Source organism: Sylvia atricapilla, chromosome 26 (genome assembly GCF_009819655.1).
Source record: "Sylvia atricapilla isolate bSylAtr1 chromosome 26, bSylAtr1.pri, whole genome shotgun sequence".
Lineage (NCBI taxonomy): Eukaryota > Metazoa > Chordata > Aves > Passeriformes > Sylviidae > Sylvia > Sylvia atricapilla.
The window spans coordinates 4,888,089-4,908,535 of record NC_089165.1 but is presented as its reverse complement, the minus strand read 5'-3'; the positions used below and the strand labels follow the sequence as shown (position 1 = coordinate 4,908,535).

Genomic DNA, 20,447 nt, shown 5'->3' with positions numbered 1-20,447 from the left:
AGGAACTAGCTATAATGTGTGATAGTATAACACATAACAGAGCTTGGATTTAGACGTCAAGTTCAGGCTCAAGGCAAACTCAGTGAGTTTGAGTGCCTGTCCTTGAAATTTCCCTCACTAAATACTTGGGGAACTGAACACCACCTGAAGTTGCAGTCTGATGAGCACCGTAAATTATTCCTTCTGCTGTATGAAGGAGTCCCCTTCACTCTGTCAGGGAAGAGCAGGCTCTGGGGAGAACAGGAGTAGCTCCATTGAGTGAGGACAGAGTGTCCAAGAGCCCCAGGAGGAGCTCTGCTTCCTTTTGCAGCTCTATTAAACACATCCCCAAAACCATTCCTTCTTTTCACATGCTCTTACTGGGCCTCACAGCCCAACACAGCCTTGTCCTGACTGCTCTGAGCTTCTGATGTACTGATGTACGGTACTTTCCAGGGCAGCCTGGCAACTCTTTCTGACTTTACTACCCTGACCACCTGCATAGAGCCATGGAATATACTGAGATGAGTCCCACAGGGATCATCAAGTCCAGCTCCTGGCTCTGCACAGATACCCCCAACAATCCCATCCTGTGCCTGAGAGTGGTGTCCTGGAGCTCCTGGAGCTCTGGCAGCCATGGGGTTGTAACCATTCCCTGGGGAATATGTCCAGTGCCCAACCACCCTCAGGGAGTATCTTTTCCTGATATCCAGCCTTGACATTCCCCCAGTTCTTTCCCCAGTCCAGGTCCAGTTGACCACAAGATGCCCCTTCCCTGTTCAGTTCTGTCATGCTCTGCCCTATGCTGCCCTGTGCTCCCTCCCACTCACAGCCTGAATCCCTGCACCATCTCAGTTCCTCTGGCACAGGTCCTTACAGCATCCCCAGCCACGAGGGCACAAGGACACTCGGCACAGGACCCACAACTTCCCCATCCTCTGGGTTTGAGCTGGCACAGTACTGAAAGGTATTTGGGAGAGACTTTTAAGGAAAAAATGGCCCTTTATCGAGCTAAACATGATGGTAGAGTGCACACAAAGCCAACACCAGCACAATGTCTGTGGGTAGGATAGGGTTAATTTCCTTCCCAGTGGCTGGTACGGGGCTGTCTTTTGGATTTGTTCTGAAGACAGGGTTGAGAATATAAAGACGTTTTTATTATTGCTGAGCTTGCACAGAGCCAAGGCCTTTCCTGCCACTTACAGGAGCAGGCTGGGGGTGCCTGAGAGATTGGGAGGGGGCACAGCCAGGATATTCCAGACCATCTGACATCTCACTCAGGACATAAATGAGGAGAAGGAGGAGCAAATGGGGGACTTTTGGAGTGATGGCATTTGTCTTCCCACATCACCATTCCATGGGATGGGGCTCTGTTCTCCTGGAGGTGCACAACACCTGCCCACAGGAATAAATTCCTTGTTTTCCTTTGCTTGTGGGCACAGCTTTTGTTTTTCCTATTAAACTTTCTTTCAACCCACGAGTTCTCCAGCTTTTACCCTTCTGATTCTCTCTGATCCTGCTTGTGGGCAAGCGAGTCGCTACATGGTGCTTGGTAGCCAACTGGGATTAAAACACGACAACGATTTACAGTTGTTTAAATCAAAATGAATTAATTTTACAAAAACCGCCTGATGGGTGGCCTTCGCCCCCCGGCCCAAGATGGCTGCCGCGAACCCTCAGGCGCTGTGCTGAGGCGGTGCCAAGATGGCGGCGCCCGCGGAGCGCGGCTCCCGGCGGGCTGTGGGGATTGTCGCTCCCGGCGGGCTGTGGGGATTGTCGCTCCCGGCGGGCTGTGGGGATTGTCGCTCCCGGCGGGCTGTGGGGATTGTCGCGCCGGGCCCCGCGCCGCTCGCCTTGCCAACGGCAGCGGATACCCGCCGGAGCGGCCGCTTGGAGCTGCTTTTTGTGTGTGTGTGTTTTTTACCCGTTTTTTTTTTTTTTTTTTTTTTTCTTCTTCTCCTTCTTTGTGTGTGTGGGGGGGGGGGGGGGAGTGGGGGGGTGTTTTGTTTTTGTTTTGTTTAGTTTTTGGTTGGTTGGTTTGGTTGTTTGTTTTGATTAAAAATATTCGGAATTTTTAAAAACTCTAGGTTCAGTGTTTGCTTGGAAACTAGTGCCGGCGCTTGGTGTGTGCCTGTATCCCTCTGAACACCTCACATAATTAAATGTGCTTTTTCTGGGTACCTCTGTGGCAAGGTGGCCCCTGGGCATTTTTTTAGTCCAATTCCAATGACTTTTAAGCTAGTCTGTGATTTGAGCAGTGAAAGGTAAAGTGACATAGGACATCAGCAGGTTTAAGATGTAGAGAGGAAGCATTGCGTTATCAGTGTTTCCAAACCTCAAGAAATGTAATTACAGCCCAATAAACCATGTTAATCATGATCACTTGCACTTCTCCTCACCCTCTGGCCCTGGAAGTTTGCTGATCAAGAGCTGCAGGCTCTTCAGGGTTTTGGGGGTGAGGACCCAAGGAGTTGAGGGTCAGTGCTGGTGACCACCGGGTGACCACAGGACACGGAGTTATGGCAGCCACAGCCATGCTGCAGTTGCCTCTTCAGCACACCCACCAGATTTCTTTGGGACAAGATACACCTTTAATAACTTTCCTCAGCTGGCTGCAACCTGGTAGTCCAGCTCACATTGCTCCTGCCTGTTCAAACCAGCTGGCCGAGTTTTATGGCTCCTTCAGGTCTTCCTTCCCTTTATCATGCTGCCACTGCCATCCTGCCTTCAGACCTGTTTCACGTCGTGGTCCTGCATGCCACGAGGTTGGATGTGCCACAGGCTCTCTGACTCAGAGGAGCAAGTTTTGGGATGTAGTTTGAAGATACAAGGGGAGGCAATGGAGTGGGAAGGACTGTGTTTGCCCTGTTTGACCCAGCACATGTAGGGTCCTGTGGAATGGAGGCTGATGCAAGGCTGTGTGTGCTGGTCCTTGGGACCGCAGCTGCTTGTACCCTTAGGTGTGCATTTTGAGCTCTTCCTATGGCTGCTCTCACAGCCTCTTCATAATTTCTATGACTGAGAGAAGCACAAGGGGTTTTCCAGTCAGCACACCAGCCCCCTTCCTGCCACAGGCTCAGGCAGGCTTGGAATCAGGGCTGGGGAAGCAAACACTGAACAAGATTTTTTTCTTTTCTATTCCAAGTGCAGGAAGATAATTTTTCTAATCAACTCCGTTGCATGACTCAGAGCCACATTTGGAAAGGAACATCAAGAAACATGTCACCCTCTGTATCCCTTCAACAAGGTACATGCCCTTCTTCCCTTCCCTGCTTCACGAACTGGAGAGAAACACCTGAAGAATTCAGTGATGATAATCCATCAGTCCTGCAGCCTCTGTTTTTCATTAGCTTGGGAAACAGTGAGCAACCAAGAGAGAAAGAAGAGCAGTCCAAACCATTTCTTTTTTTCATTTCTTTCAGGCAGGCAGGAAGGTGCTTTACAGGCTGTAAGAGTTCCTTTGTTTTTCCTTTTCTTTCTGAAGGATTGTTTGGGCTGAGCAAAGCTTGGCAAGGTTGGTGTGTAAATATGAGAGGACACCAGAAGGAAATGGAGTTGGATTGTTGGAGAGTGTGCTCATTCCTTTGGCAGCAGGCTGCATGGGAAGCTTGTCACAACAGGCATCTGAATAGACTGGGGGTGGTCAGACCTGTGGCCTGAAGTTAGGCAGGTCTCGACATTTTCTCTACTGTCAATCCCTACTCCTTTTTTTGTATCCCACCAGTTACCTGAGACCCACAACACGCCCGTTTCACTAGCTGGGAAAAACAGACACTTTATATCCCCCAGTTTCTCCTGCAGCTCCTTCTCTGCTACAAACTTCAGTCATAAAAGAACTCCTTCCTCTCTTTCACACTGATTGAGCTCCAGCTCCTCATACATAAAGCTGCATGTGTCAGGCTAGAAAGGCTAGAAGCAATTCAAAGCAGAAGAAAGAAGCTATTGATAATCCTTTACCTTTAAAATGAAATTCCTTAATTTTACTAACATAAGTATCTCCTAACAGTCCCACTCTCTTGTAAATTTTCTGTTGTAGAAACTATATGATATGGTGTATCAGTAGAAAAGATGGTACTGGACTGAACATCAAACTTATCTCTTCCTGACATTTCCTTTTAAATTACAAGATCTGTAAACCTTCACACCTCAGTGAATTTTTTACTCTGTGGGCTCTCCCTGCGGGGTGCTCTCCCTCTACCCTTCTCAGTGTGTGTGCTATTACCAATCTGAAATACCCTCTCTCTGATAATGTTCTCATTAAGTATCTGTTACTGACCACTGATGAACACAAGGTACTGGACTGAGTGTGATGCAAATAGTAGATCTGCTTTTCCTGTGCCTAGATCCAAGGCAAATCTACCTTTTTTCTTTAATAGTCCTGGTTACCTGCACTTCCCAGCAGGATCTTTGAACATCTGAGATAATGGATTTTACACTGTTTTGAATAGGATGGCAGAATTCAATCGATACCTGAAATATACACCTGCTTGGGAAGCTGTCTCTCTGCCAGTGTTGGGTGCAACAGAAGAAAGCAAATGCCCACCCTGAATGCATGCTAATATTTCTGACTAGTACAGAATGGAATGGATCTCAGAAAAGAAGGATTCGGCAGCCTATACCGGAAGATTTTGGTTGCTCTTCATTTCTCTGGAATAGTCTTCATCGGTGAGACCTTTCATCTGCAGAGGCAGAATTGCATTTAAAGCAAAGGACTATCCCTGTAGGCCATCTCCTCCTTGTTTTTTACTGTTCCAGCCCATTTTACTGGGCCACAGCCAATGCTTCAAGCTCTCCCTTGCCGTTAGATGGCAATGCAGATCCACAGATTTTCTCTCTTCCTTGAGCCTCTGGAAAATGACGGTGCTGCAGCTGGAACGGCTCATAGAGCCTCAAATCTATTTCCGCACATCTCACTTTTGAAGACCGAGGCATCTGAATTTGTTTCGCCTGAAAGAAATGGAGCTGGCTGCTTGGGATGGCAGCTCCTCTGAGTCCTCACTGGCACAAGCATTTGCTGTCTCTCCATCCAGGCCCTCCTTTGTGTGCAGTTTGGTTTGTTTGCTCTTCGATCAGTTAACTCATTTGTCTTTTGTTTCAGTGTTTCCACCACCATTTTGGTGTCTTGCTTACTTCTCAGCTTATAGCCAACCCTCTCAGGCGAGTGAGTCATGGGCTGCCTCAGGCCAAACCCCAAAGATACGGACTTCTTCTGAGGGTCACGAATCTCCCATCTGGGAAGTTATAAAGAACTGCAGTGAAAAATAACTACCACCACAAAATGCTTTCCTTCATATCAATTTTTTCATCTTTTCCATTGTCTGCACTTGACTGGTTCATTTAACATGTGCATTACCAGGTTTTTTCCCTTCACATTGCCTTTTCCACCAGAAAATGTTACCAATTCACATCCAACTTTTGCTCAGAAAACTTGCAATTTTGTTTGTGTTCCAAAACCAGGCAGGTTTGCTCCTTCAAAACTAAATATAAATACCCTTTTTCCCCCCGGAGCCTGTTTGAAGTTCAATTCCATGCCAAATAGCACACCAACTCCCAGTAGTGCAGTATTTTTGCTGGGCAGCTGGCCAGAGCAGTTGTAGGGCCTTTTGGAATCTGATTTAGATATTTGCAGGAGGATCTGCCTTACTTGGTAGACTTCAGCTGTGTTAGTGGCAGAAGTCCTCATTTGTAGCAGGAATAATGACAGTACCATCTTCTTAAAAAAATCTATTATACTGGTGGAGCAGATGGAGAGCTCCTGACTGTGGCTTAGAACAGGGCAGGAAGATGCTGACACTTTTCCCCATGCCAGGCAAGGATGGGAGGTTGGGGCTTCGCTTGACACTCATAGCTCCCATATACATTAATGCAAGCTCCTTCCCGCTTTTCTGGATTTAAAATGTCTAAACAAGGAGGATTTTGTCTTAATCCCCAGGAGAAGTGCTCCTCTATCATAGAAAGGCTTTTTTCCTGGTGCACAAGAAGTTAATAGTGTTCCTAAGCCCTCTTTCAGATGTGAGCAGAGTGCTGTAGATAAGTTGTATCAGGAGAAAGCGTTATCACTTGGGCTTACATATTTTGTCCTTATCCATTGGACTCTTAAAAAGCTGTTGCATTTAATTACTCATTTCTCAAAGCATTTACTACTCATTTATTAGCTCTTTGTTCATTTGCTGTAGATGTAACTTGGCATATAAAGTGAGCCCAGTCATTTAACAACCAAGCACATCTCAGGAGGAGTAAAGTACTGAGTGATAGGAAAGGCCTTACTCATCTTGGCACGAGGTGGTACAGCTCTAGTTGGGGCATCTGCTACTTTAGAAATATAAATACCAGTGCCTTAAGCAGCCCCATCACCTGAGATATCTGAGGCACTGATGAATTAGGTGACAGCTGCATATTGAACTGAGTATTTATAACCTTGTTTTATCACTGTTAAGCCTGCACAGCCGTTCACTCTATGAATGAACCTTTCCCAGCCTCCTGCTCCCCAGCACCTAGTGTGGGATGTCAGAGTTTGCAATGCTGCAGCCTTCCCTCTGCACCTTTGGTTAATGGAGCAGGAGAACAGTGTTTGGGTTGAAAATGTGCCCAGCAGCTGAATTGAGTCTTTTGGGGAGTCCTTCAAAAAGCCCCTCTTTAGTACCAGTGTTGTAAAACTGCAGGTGTAAAGTCTGGTCAACCTGACCAGGGTGATCACCTCTCATACTTCATCCATTGCTCTCTCTCTCTGCTCCCAAACACAAAGTACCCCAAAGAAACATCAGAGGAAAATCCTTGGTGTTCAGCACTACTGACCACAAGTCCGGGGATCGGAGGAACAGCCAAGGTCCACATTGGCAGAATGACAGCACTGACTGAGTGATTTTGTCAAAGACTTATAGGTTCTGCCAGTGGAATCAGGATCAGTTTTTTCCCAGATGTTTCAGTTTCCCTATGATTGCTACCAGAAAATAAAGAAACCTTTATTTCCTGTTAGGAAGGAACCTTTATTTCCACATTGAAACCTTTACTTCCTTACAAAAGCCCTTATTTTCTTATTGGGCAGCATCCCACTTCTCTGTTGCCTTTTTCAAGGAGAGCAGCACAGCAAACAGCAAAACAGCTACTGTCAAACAAACAACCCCACCAAAAACCCACCTGCCTAAGAAATGAATATCTCTATTCTGTTGTTATGAGAAGAAGTTATAAGGCCCAAGATATATCAACCATCTTGAGACATTGAAACAAGGCACCTAATTTAGGTAGGTGTTTATCTTTTGCTCTGGTCAATGGAGTAAGGAAGCTCTGAGAACAGGAGACATTTTATAAATGCTGTTGCTTTATTTCTTCTGTCCATTAAAAATCACAGCCCAGCTGGGTTTTAAATTTCTTTTCAGGCTTTCCTAATGAATGTCTCTGAATATTTGCATGTCTTTTGTTTGCCCTCAATATGGGGAAAAGCTTAAGTCAACAAGTTTTTATTTGATTTGTAAATAATGCCAGAGTGACACTTTATTATGGATTCCCAGAACTCCGACTCCATGTCTTATCCTCCAGATATGACATGCTAGAGACATCACCAGAGACAGGCTGCCAGGTGCAGGGTACGAGACAGAAATTAAAATAATTTTGAGGAAAGACCATCTAGAACTTTACCCTGTACCTCTGTTTAGCCCACAAACCATCAAGAGCTGGTGAAATAATTGCTTTGGACAGATAATAAAACATCCTCAAGCCAAACTAAGGTATTTAATATACTGCTCAAGTCAATTTCCCAATTTCTGCTGTCCTCTTGCTTTTAATAGTGGTTTAATGAAAAATCCAGAATTAATTGAAACTGGCATTAGACATTCACGTGTTCCAGTGAGGATTTCATTGCTTCAATATTTCATAAGCTGACTTCACTGCTATGCTTCTCCTTATCCTGCTTTCATAGGCTAGGATATCATCCCTTTTCCTAAAATGAAGGGTCTCAATGTGGGCAGATGGGGGTACATGAGGAAAGTTTGCAACCACATCATAGGCAAAGACATAAAAATAATAACCGCTTTCTTCCTGCCACCATCCCTCCTTTCTCTGTAATGATTTGCATCTGAGCCTTGATGGGAAGGAGCTGTCCTAAAAATAAACAGAATCTGTCTGAAAGGTGTCTGAGGGAGGTATTTGGCAACTGTCAGGCTGTCACGTATGCTAGAAGGATGGAGCTGATGGACTAGCTGACACCAGACAGGCTCTGCTGAAATGAGAATGCCTTATGCTCCCCTTGGCACTCACTGGGCAAATTCTGTTGGCCAGAGGCATCAGACCACGGTGTGTCTGGGGCCGGTTCCAGGTCTGGCTGCTGTCAATGAGAGTCTGCCCTTGGATGGCTCTGGGAATTGAATCAGACCCTTGCTTTCCCCCTGAGACTTTGGCTTTACACCAGGGATGAAGTTTGGCTCCCTAAGTGAATGTCACCCCAATGGAGAAGGAATCACCAGGCCCTGGGCTTGAGGGTTTCTGCAGGTCTCTGAAAATGAGACCCTGGCTGAGGTACATAGATATGGGGACCAGAGCCTGACCTTTTGCCTTTCCTTGGTTATAAGTTTTATCCCTCAGTTTCTCCATCTCTAATAGGGGTAGTGTTATTCTGGCTTCAAGGTTATTGGCATATTTGTAGATCCAGACATCCTTAAATGATCCCAAACCATGACTGTGCTAAATGCAGTTCCTGTTTCCTACAAGGTGCTTAATGAACATGTGTTACACCATACGGCAGTCATGAGGTGAGTAAACAGAAACACGAAGATGACATGACTCATCTCAAGCCTTTGCAGCAGCTCAGAGCCAGAGCAAGGACCCAAGAATCCCAGACTCCACCAAAACAATCATACCTTTGGAGTGACCCAAGCTGAAAAGAAAATGTTGCAAGTGGAAGCTTCATTTCTTCTCTATTGCACAGGGAAATCTCCACTGCCTGTGGTGTAAGTGAAGATATTTGCTGCTGTTCTTGGCAGAGATATAATGTGCTGGGGAGGAAAAAAGAAGGTGTGGAAGAAAGGTGGAAACCTCCTTGTTCCCCCATGGGGAAGTGGGCACTTTTCTTATTCTCAATGGGAGTTCATTGCTGCCTTATCTGAAAATCAGGCTGTTTTGTTATCTGCTGGGCAAGAGCAGCTCCTTTTTACTGAAGAGCAGACCCTGAACTCAACTGTCTTGCAGTACTTAAGTCTGAAAATACTGGTCTATGTTGAGAAGAATGGACAAGGGAAATAATGCCTGTAATATGGGCTGCAGAAAAGTTACCTACAAGATAAGAGTGTGACTTGATCTTTTTGAGAAAAAGAGCAAAAATGGCTTCCTTATCTTTGTGGTGTTTGCTCTGAATTATCATTTTGTGACTTCCAGTCTGCCTTGCAGGATCAGCCCATTACAGCCTGTGGCTGACATCAACTCCTGCCTTTCAGAGGTGGCATTGTATTTCCCACAGTATGGCTGGTTACTCTTGGCCCTTCAAGGCCCCTGTGCCACCTGTTTGCCTGCTGTGCCTGCAACCCTGTGGAGCTGATCCCACTCACGTGTTGCACAGGAAACGATCAGCTCTGCAATTAGACAGTGATCTGGAAGGAAGAGGAAATCAAGATGATGAGGAGCACGTGTGATTCAATATCAGCTATACTGAGGGTATGATGAGGAGGAATGAGTCCTACCCCTTCTGGAGGGTCCCAGATTGTTTGTGAACAGTAACTGTGCAGATCACCTGGGGGAATCCGCGCTGCAATGATGAGAGGTGTTCACACAGCCAGGCTCTATCTCATCAGGGTGCTGTGGCTCTCCTCTGTGAGGAATTTGTCACTATGCAGCTGTACTTTTCTTCATTAAAGTGGCCACGTTAAATAGCTGTGCGGTTGCTAAATGCCTACTCTGCTAACTGATCTTCTCCCCAGCTGGCAGCTTTTTAGAGCAGGAGACAGGAGGTTGCTAAACCCATTCATTTCTCACATGCACCCACATTTCTAATGTCTGTAGAGATCCAGCTTTAAAAGGCCTCTGCACGCCATTGGAATGAAGAGTACTTTGTGAAGATGTTGTAATTATGACAGGATTTAGGGGTGTGTGGAAGTGATTCATGGAGATGTTTCCCAGCCAGCAGGCTCATGGAGCCAGGTGAGCTCTTCCCTGGAATGTGAAGCATGCAGTGTGGCAACTGGGAGAAACAGGTTTGGCAGGACGTTTTAAGCTGTTTGCAGCAGACAGGCTCTTCAGAGCCACATCCCTGCTTTGCTGATCTCCCAGCTGGATGCTCCACTCTGCCTCACTGGCCCTGCTGAGCTGGAGAGGATGGACACGCTGCGCAGGAGCTTCTCTCGATGGAAGAGGTACCACATTAAGGTGCACCTGGCTGATGAGGACCTGATGATGCCCCTGACGGTCAGGCCCAGGGACACGGTGATGGACCTACGGGCTCTCTTGGTACGGGAGGGTATCACTTCCTGGAAGAAGACATTTTATTACAACTCCCGGCAGCTCGAGGAGCACGAGACTCTCAAAGAAGCCAATATTCAGAATGGTTCTGTCCTCCTCCTTGTCAGCAATAAAAGGTAGGCAAGGAGCTCATCTGCAATGGGGGTGGTGCAAAGGAAGGGAAATGCTCGGTGTGTCTCAGCCCGTTGGGACAATTTCTTGTCGGGGTTTCAAGAATCCAGACCAGGAACTCAAATCCTGCCATTTCCAGCAGGATTGAGACTCCAGGCTCACAGACATGCTGTGCTGTGAAATAAGCTGTTCAGAGGAGGAAATCTGGTTGCTGCTGCCTGTCCTGTTTCTGGTCAGGTCTCATTTTCCTGGATATGTGGCTAAGCACAGAGGGAGAAACATGACAAGAAAAAGGGCAGGGGAGATTGTGTGACATGGGAGTGTGTTCTGGGAACCTCTCACTTGTCCTTTTCTGTTGTGCCCGTGTCTCCTCGTTTCTTTGTAATAAATACTTCCTGCAGGTATTTGGGGGTGGCACAGTCCTGCTGTGACAGGAGAAGAGCTGTGAGCTGCCAGCTTACAGCAGTGAGCAGTGCTGGGCCAGGGTGGCAAGAGGCTGCAGCTGCCCAAAATATGTCAAAATCACAGCAGAAAGTACAGTGAGACTAGAGACTCCCAGGAGAGCCAGTGCATGGGAGATCAATCACAGCAAGCACTATGTTCTAGTGGGGATGAAAGCTGAGATAATGGACCTTGGACTCACGGGCCCACAGGACAGTTTTGATTCAGTGTGGTGAATTTATGCCCACCTGCACTGTCTTTCCTAGTGCCTGGTTGTTGCTGCCAGCATGATTAATTCTGAAGCATTTTGGGGATACTGGGTAGCAGAGGTATGTTGTGGGTATGTTGTGTCTAATTCATCTTTCTAAATCCTGAGCCCTCTGAGTTATGTGTCTATGCTGATCAGAGTTTCCTCTGCAGAAAAACCTGCATTAAAGACTTCAGTTCCTGATTATATCCCACATACTGGAATGGTCCTATTTTCCAGTCCAGAGGCAGCTTAAAATATCACACAGAGAAGATTTAATAAAGCATTTCCTTTCAGAGCTCAGCCAGACACAAGAGATTTCACATCACTCAGGTAACTGTAAACCCCAAGTCACCAACGGCTCCTTTCTCGAACATCTCATTTCACTTCTCTGATTAACTTGGCTCAGCTCCTCCTTTTCCCCTGGTTTTTAATGGCAGAAGCACTTCTATTTGTTGTTTCCAGTATTTATTTTCCTAATCTTTACGTCTGAATTTTTGAGAGTAGAAAAGGATTTGGAGTATCTGTGTTGATGGAGTGCATCAACTGATGCTTGTTTGGTAGACGCCTGGTTTCCGTAGTGTACTGTGCACCTTCCCACATGCTGCAGAAGCAGGGTGTAATGCAGCAATGCAAAACTCACCAGGAGATCCTGCCCCGGTGTGCTGAGTGCAGAGGGCCCAGCTGAAGTCACTGGCCATTTTTGAAAATCTATAGCCTGTTGCTCAAAGTCCCAGCTCAATTTTTGTGCGTACATTAAAAAGGGAGTGGGATTTCTAATATTTTTTCCTTGGATTCCCTGCAAACCTTCCTGCTTCCTAAGAAAGCACCTTTGGCCAATCTCCTATTGCTTTTTCCAGGGCTAGGTACAATGTGGGGAGTGTCCAGTCTCTACCGGAAGTCATGTCTCCTTGATTTTTTCAACATAAAGTTGATATTTTTGACATTATTGGGTAGTGCCAACCTCACCTACTCCCAGAGTTTTCTGTGGCATGTAAATGCCCAGATACTGGGTACACATTTCTGTAAAGGTTCATGGGGTGACTGAGCTATGGTAGGATAGTTCCCTTAGATATTTCTAAGGGATATTTATATGCTCATCTGTGTGGCTAGGCAGCACCGCCCTGCGTGGGACAGCCCTGGGCTGAGGGCAGGTTGTGACTCAGCACCTTGCCAGGTCTTCAGCACAGAGAGGTTTTAGAGGATTTTAGATGCCTTTAGATGCCTCTGGGACTTAGGAAATACAGAATGGGAGAAGGCTGCATTGTAACTGAGATTACAGTACCAATTTGAGTCTTAAGATTACTCATCCAGACCTTTAGGTATTATAAATCCATGTTGCACCCATAGTGTCTTTGGAAATATGCTGGTCTGTATCAGCTGGGCAAGAGTGAATAACTATGGGGACTATAACAAGAGTAGCCCATGCTATATTGAGACTGTCTAGGAGCCACAGGAGCAGAGAGGATAGTGGAAACAGTGCTACATTTGGCCAGCAGTCTTGAGGATTAAGAATTGGTTTTAGTGTTTCGCCAGCTCAGTGAAGATTGAACCCTCCCCATCAAAAGCAGCATCTATTTCTTCAGTTCTCCCTGAAAATCGTAATGTCTCCTACTTACTCTTTGGTACTGAGGTACCAGCCAAACAGAGCACTGTTAATTCCAAAAGTGGAGTTGTTGTGATTGCCAAGATCTGCAGCTCAGTGTCATGCCTATAAATATTAATGGTCACTCTGCATGCTGTGTGTTCCTACAATGGGCTCACGGGACGGTTTGCTTTGAACCAGAGAAAACATGAAAATGACCCTATTTTTCATCCTCCCCTTCTCGCTTAATGCCTTTGTAGATAATTGGCATTTAGCAAAGGCTAAGTCAGCATTTCCACTTCTTGCTCGTATTTTCTGGGGTTTGTAACTTAGTCATAAAAATTCACTTAAGGCAGCAGGTTGGCAGGAAAGGGATCAGCATACCAGTTAATGCTGAAAATTTATTTAGACCTTAATGTTTAAAAGTTCAAGCAAGCCGTTTTGGAGATCAGTCAACATGACCTCTTGCCCTGGGAAAACACATAGGCTGGCCCAGAGCTGCAAATATCACATCCACCTAGAATGCAACTCCCCTTTGTGCAGAGCCTGTTAATCACATTACTGCTGTGCTGACTGAAATTGCAATCCTGTTGCAGTAGAGGCTGCACGAAGAACTCACTGAAAAACAGTTTCTGCCCTACAGAGTGACATATTACAATAACATGGTTTGCTAGTGGGTAAAACAAGCAAAGCAAGAGTTGAAATGGGAATGAACAAGCAGAGAAATGCCCCAGCTCAGTGGCCAAGGGCCAGCATGTGGTGTTCAAACCATCAGTGCCTAACAGGAGACCAGCAGTGGGCATGAGTAGAATAGCCACTCAGCATGGATGCAGAGGCATCCACAGGGATGCAATAGGCTGTCCCAAACGCCCAAGGCATGAGCAGTCCTGGCACTGTGGACCACGCCACAGCAGAACCTGTTTGGCTCGCTCTGGAGGCAGCGCAGGGCCCCAGAGCCAGGGAGCTGCTCAGCTGGTCTGGTGGTGACGTGGGAGTTCCTGAAACTGGCACGACTCTTCCTGAATTTTGCCTGCTGCAGAGCCTGGAAGCTCTTTGCTGGCTGCATGCTGTGGAGCACCAAACAACAAGGCCACCCATGGGGCAGTGAGCAGCAGTGCTGGCTGGTGGGCATATGGAATTAGCTGCTCCTTGCTGATCATTTGTTGGCTGTGTTGTGATGTTCAATGGGAGATGGAGGAATATTGCCTTGAACTGGTGAATCCACTACTTAACCCATGAGCTGTTTCAAATAATGGCTGATCCAGTGATCCCTAGACATGCCCAGTGTGCCTGTCACTGCTTGTTTCTAGGGGGGTACAGCTCCAGCTGGATCTGTATGTGGTATAAGTACAATTACATTGACAGAGCCTTCACTCTTGGTTCCAGGCTCCTCTCCTGTGCAGTCTCCTCTAGCAGTGACCCAGGCAAAGTCTGTGCTGATACATTAAGCAGTGCCTGGACTTCTCTCTGTTACAATGCTGGAGTATTGCACTGCAATTTTTAGCTCAGTCCAGGTGCATTTCAGGAGCCATCATGGGCCAGGGACTGCTCCTGATGGGATGCCTGGATGTGTCCACACAGGTTTGGAGAGTAAGAATTTAATAGGAAAACCTTGGCCATTCTGCACCAGGTGTTCTCTAAATGGGAGAGAATGTCCCAGGCACATTTGATTTACTGGCACAGACTCAGCCACAGGACATGGATCCCCTCAGCCTTTTGGAAGCTGTGGTTCATTGAGGCCAGACAGCTTTTCTCATCATGTATGGCCTGCCTGGAGAATGGAGTTCCGGAAGTCATTGGTGTATAGGTTAAATAAAGTAGATGCCAGCACTGAGTTCAGCAGAAGTCTATTATTTGGAATCTATTGGTGTTGATTTTCTGGCCTGGAGCCACCTGAAAGAATCTATCTCAGGCATTAGCTCAGTTACCATAACAACTCATCTAGGAACAACTGACAACTCCAAGAGCAGACCAAGGTCCCACATTGTATATTATGGCCACTCTTAGGTCAAAATAAGCATGTCCAGGTTCCTCCCTCTCCTGCAATCCAGCCCCAGTGTCCCTTGTGAGTGCCAGTCCTTATAGAAGCTTTGACATGCTTGGGAACCTGTTTTATTTTTCAGAGGCTGCTCAGTCTAGTTTTCCGAAGGCCCATCCACTCAAGGATGGATATTTTACTTCCTGCCAGAATAACAAAGCCATCCGCCCTCGGGGAGCCCACTGCACTCCCTTCTTGACATTCAGTTTACAGTGTCTGATTTTTTTGAACTGTAAAAGAGAACTATGACTGAGCCACTTACACAAGGTCCAGTTTAGCTGATCCTAAACTCCTGCCTATGTTTGCCTCTGTGATGACATAAGGACCAATGACAGGCACTCGGCAGTGGCTCACTCCACACTCACATCACTATCCTATCACCCCTGCCCACTGTCACTGGAATTGCCTGGGATGCAGTCACCAAGCACAGCAGGTGATGTTGGACCTCTAGAATTGGAAAAAAAAAAGGTAATGGGATCTACACAGTTTGACCCTGAAAGCTCAGACCTGAAGTAAGTTCTTTACTCTGAGTTTCAGTGTGGCTTTGTGATGCTGCTCTTTGCACTAACCCTCCCGCTCCTGCGGTTGCTCAGCAATTACTCCTCAGCATGGAGGGGAGACTTTTCACCCCCATCCAACTTTTACAGCCTTGCCCTGTTAAGCTGAGGCCTAGCAGCAGGCTCCGAGGCATCTCGCAGTAGGATAACGATCCTTTAAATAGCACTGGGAGTCTCTTTTCTCAGGGAGAACTAATTAAGTTCTTCAGTACATGCTTAGACATATGCTGACCTGGTATGGCCTTAACAGGTCCGCTTCCACCTACCAGATAAATAATACTGGCTTAAAAATATCCTCCTAGAGATGTGTTACTGAGGCAACAGCCAGGTGGGGGGGCTGACTACATCTCAGTGGCTGAAGGTAGTATTTATGTGTGTTACTCATGGGCCAAGCTCTCTGCTGGTGTACTCAGTTAAGTGATTTTTAAGTTCTGAAAGCACTGCTGCAGTTACCTCTGCTGACACCTCACAGCACACAGGCCAGACAATCACACCTGTATGTAGCTCCTTTACTTATTGTTCAGTCCAAGAAGCTCATTTAACAAAAACACAGGGTTGCATCGATAAAGAATGTGGTCCACAGGATTTGAATTCCTCCCTGTGCAGTTGCATGGGATTGCACTAGATGAAATTGAGCTAATATGTCCCCCCAGGGTCTCTCTTGGCTCTAGGCAAAGAATTAATGAATGGGAAGTACATCCTAAAGTAGGTTTCTTTCTGATGCAATATGGCCCAGCTTTCCTGGACTTCTCTGTAGCTGTGCTGATTTATATCGGGTGAGGATTTTGCCCAGTTGGGATAAAATCCCCCTCCTGTGTCATGGTTTTTTATGGGACAGATGTGCTACAAGGTGGGCTCACAGCAAACCCTTAGCTATCACAATACCCTGAAATTTCAAGTGAAGAAGAAAGTGCTGAAATATGAATCCTGTTTTGGGTTTTACAGAAAACCCAACCAGTGACGGATATCAGCCTCACTAGACTGATTCTTTGCTAGAACACAACAAAAACTCCCACCCTAAAGACTTTGAAATTCTCTAAGACCTGATGAAATATTTGCAGCACAGGCTCAGTTTCTTGTCCTAAATTGAAAACATAATTGAAAACTGCAATTCACAGCAGTCAAAAGACTCAGCCCTGCTCTTACTGGATCACCTGGGTAGGGTGGCTGCCTGGTAGAGTTGCTGTGGGCCATGAGAACCTTAGTTGCAGTCCAAAATAGGATAATGAGCTCTCCAAGCAAATCCCAACCGCTACAAACTTAGAAGAGCATTAGGCTCTGTTCTGGAGACCCCAGGGGATAGCACTGGGTCTTCAGAAGAGTAACTTAGAAAATTCTACTTTTGCTAAGTTTAGGCCTTCTATGGAGAATGTGGGCCCCTGTTGGAAAATGTTGATGGACCCACAACCCCAGAAAGTCACCATTTTGTGCTAATGCCTGAGGGTGAATGTGTTGAGAACAATTCTGTCTTACTGCAGACATTCTCAAAATGCTCCTAAAGCTACAGATTGCCCTTGATCTGAGATGAAAAATGGATTTCCAGGAGCAGGCACTAAAGAGGAAGAGCCTTGCTTATGAGAAAAAGGCTTCCAGACAGTTGTGGATTAATTGAAGGAGGGTGAAGGCATCTTCTGTGGAAGGAAAAACCGGTTTGAAACCCTGCAAGTGGCTTATTCTGACTGATGGAGTGTGACTGAAAAACAAAACCAGTTAGAGGATGAGGCTTACCTTCTCTTCATGTCAGGGTCAGTGCCTGCTTGGTCAAATGCCGTTTTTGATTGCATCTCTATAGTGCTCCAAGTATTTGCCTCTTTCTTATTCAGATAATGCCAAAGAGCACAGCCAAAGCCATGAGAGACGGGGAGTGTGACAAGGGCTGAAGGGAAGCAGATGGAAGAGACCTTGCCCATGGAAAGGCAGCCTGGCCATCAGTGTTGGTAAGTCCCTCCCTGCACGCCAGCTCAAGGACTGTTCAAAAAGCAGCTCCAAGTGTTTTCAGCATGGTGCCCATGAATAATTAACCCAAACAAAACAACAAGTAGCTTTCCTCCTCAGCTCACCATGTGAGCCAGGCTGCCAGTGGAGGAGCCTGGTAAAACTGACTCAGCTCCTGAGAGTAATGAATCAGTGAAACACCCAGGAAAGGAGATTTCTGCCTGGGTGATGGAGCGAGAAGGAGCTGAGGTGAACTTTGCTTAGGGCCCTGGATGGGGACATGGGACATCTGATCTTCCTTCGGACTCCTTCTCAGGATTCTGCAGTAAGTTGGCTGGCTTTTGTTTTCATACCTGTAAGTGTGAGATTATTATTTTTCCCTTTCACCCTGTCCATGCAGCTGTAAATTGCTCAGGTTATGGACTGTCTGGGCTCCAGAACACTTTCTATACAGTGAAGCCCCAGTTCCAGGTTACAGGCTCTTTACAGCAAATAAGTGGTAAGTGCACTAAAGACAGTCCTGGAGCTTGGCAGCCTCTGCATATCCAAAGGACAGGAACTGGTTGGTGTCTGTTACAGCAGCTACCTCATCTGATCTCAGGGACCCACAGTTACACCAAAACTGCCTCATTTTGGAACCAGGGTTTATATGGCAATGAGCCTCCTTGTGTTGTTCTTCTATCTGCAGCTGGTCCCCTGCTTTGCCTGCTCCAATAACTTCTGAACCAGCTGACCTGATTCAACCCAATTTGATTGAAAGAGAGAGGTCTTACAGACCCAAGATTCCTGCAATTTTCATGAACAAACAGCAGCTGGATAGAAGAGAGACATTTAAGTTAATACTCTGTTGAAGGAAAGGTAATTACATCTTTTGCTCCCTGCCTGTTTTGGGATGCAGCAGCCAAGTGACCAGCTGGCATTTAGATATGACTGGTCAATCAGTTCCCGTCCAGCTTCAAACCAGCCCCTGCACTTACTACCCCTTCCCTGCACAGCAAGAAGCTGCTGGAACAGCCAGGGATTTTGCTGGGAAGGTCTGGAGGGCATCAGGTACCCTGAGGATATTGCAGTCAGCTGGGAGCACCAAGAAAAGAAGAAATAAAAAGCAGTTGTAATACAAATCAGAAGAAGAACAAGTTTCACCAGTTCCTTACTCACAGAACAACTTGATTTTTAGGTTGAAATTTATTTTCAGGGAAAAAAAAAAAAAAAGGATGTTTCACTAATCTCTACAGTACTTTCCCCAGAAAATTCCAATGACTGGTAACTTTTACAAAATGCACCAAACCTGCATCTTCTGGGGATTTTTTTTGGCCATTAGAAAACATTCTTTTTTTCCAACACAAGCATTTGACAAAATGCTGTGGAAATTTTTTTCATTTTATTCTTCTCAAAGAACAAAAATATTCCCCCAAGAACATACTTAGACTTTGTATAGAAAGAGATTCTAAGACAAAAACATGAACACAGTCACAGCAGAACATCTTTCAGTCCAAGCAACTGGGATGGACAAAGAGTGGGATGGCACTAAGCATGGGAAGAAGGAATGTGAGTTTTCCAAGATGAACCAACAAGGCAGGTGCTTGTGGAGACCTGGTGCTGTTGGGTCAGCAGCTCTGCCACTTGACCATGCGGCGCCTCTGCCTTTCTGTCTATCCTGAAATAATGAATGTCTTAGAGCAGAGCCAGTACTTCCCTGAGTGCTTGGAAAGTGCCTCACACAGCCCTGGGTGTAGTCATAAATAATAATTAAAATAATAATAATAATAATAGTAAGAACAATGTGTGCCACTGGAGATGGGACACACTGAGAAACAGAGTCATAAATCTATGCCCGTCATCTAATAAAGGTACAGTTTGCTACACAAAGCCTGGGAGACAGGATTTGCTTCCCTGGACTCGATAATCACAGTATTTTCCTCTGCAGAAGGCAAACTGACCTGAGCTGAATTAGGTCCAGTATCTACTCTAACACCTCCTGCCTGTAGCTGGCAGCTCTGGTCAGCTCTGGAAGGCTTTTTACAGCTCAGGGGGATATCTGGAAAGACTAAATTACTGTGGTGGTGTGGGGAGCTGCCTGGACTAATGTTTTTTTCAGCGATAGGCTTTGACTGACACTTCAAATCTGCCTGACAATCTTTTATTCTAAGTGCAGTTGCTGCCTTTTTTCAGAGCAGGAAGAGCTGGTTTGGTTGCTGTCCTTCAAATGATGCATCTTATCACAAGGGAAAAAGTAGGAAAAAAGCCACAAATCACATAGAAAGAGCCACAGGACTACCATAAAAAGAGGTAAAACTAACTGGATCTATTTGAGGTATTTCTGCTTTTTCCCCTCTATGCCACAATCCAATGCAAGACACTTGAGAACAGGGACTGTGCTCTGAGGAGCAAGAACTGACTGGTTTTTTTTTCTTTCTTTGTCCGTTTGTTGTGTTGTTTCCTGTAAGAGATTTGTTTAATGCTTTGCTAATGGAGCTGTGCATCTCTTAGTGATGAGAGTATCATGGAATACCCTGAGTTGGAAGGGACCCACGAAGATCACTGAGTCCAGCCCCTGGCCCTGTACAGACCCCCTGTACAAACCCACCCTGGGCACCCCTGAGAGCAGTGTCAGATGCTCCTGGAGCTCTGGCAGCCCCGGGGCCAAGACCATTCCCTGGGGAGCCTGAGCAGTGCCCACCGCCCTCTGGGGGAACTTTCTCCAGCATCCAATCTAAACCCCAGACACAGCTCCAGCGGTTCCCTAACATTTCCAGTCCCAGTGAAGAGAGATAACCTCTTTTTTTCTCAGTTGTTTTACACTGCCTCTTCTACTTCTCCTCCCCATGCTGCTTCTTATAGTTGCAGGTATCCTTAATGCTTGCTGAGTGGTGGGCTCACACCACTCAGCTGCTGTCAGAACAAGTGGAAACCACTTTTTATTGTGTAACTTAGACATTGGGGGTTTACCTGAGTCTGGCCAAGAAGGTCAGATCACCAAGTGGGCAGAGGCATGCTTCAAATCCTCTTCTGGACACACCTAGGGAAAATTAAGTGTTTTATTTGAGATGTCCTGTCTCTCCTTGCTTTTCTAGGTCCTTCAAAACCAACCAGGCTCTTCAGAGTTTTGCC

General features: G+C 46.2%; 1 protein-coding gene across 1 annotated transcript; it reads left to right on the top strand.

Annotated features, from left to right (window-relative positions):
* The first annotated feature begins 9,678 nt into the window (after positions 1 to 9,678).
* On the top strand, positions 9,679 to 10,887 carry TINCR (TINCR ubiquitin domain containing). The gene has a single exon (XM_066336020.1). The coding sequence runs from the start codon at positions 10,279 to 10,281 to the stop codon at positions 10,540 to 10,542; it is 264 nt and encodes an 87-aa protein (XP_066192117.1). The 5' UTR covers positions 9,679 to 10,278; the 3' UTR covers positions 10,543 to 10,887.
* The last annotated feature ends 9,560 nt before the right edge of the window (positions 10,888 to 20,447 follow it).

What these genes read in the sequence shown, in the direction of transcription:
- TINCR (XM_066336020.1), top strand. Translation starts at nt 10,279, where the DNA reads ATGGACACGCTGCGCAGGAGCTTCTCTCGATGGAAGAGGTACCACATT.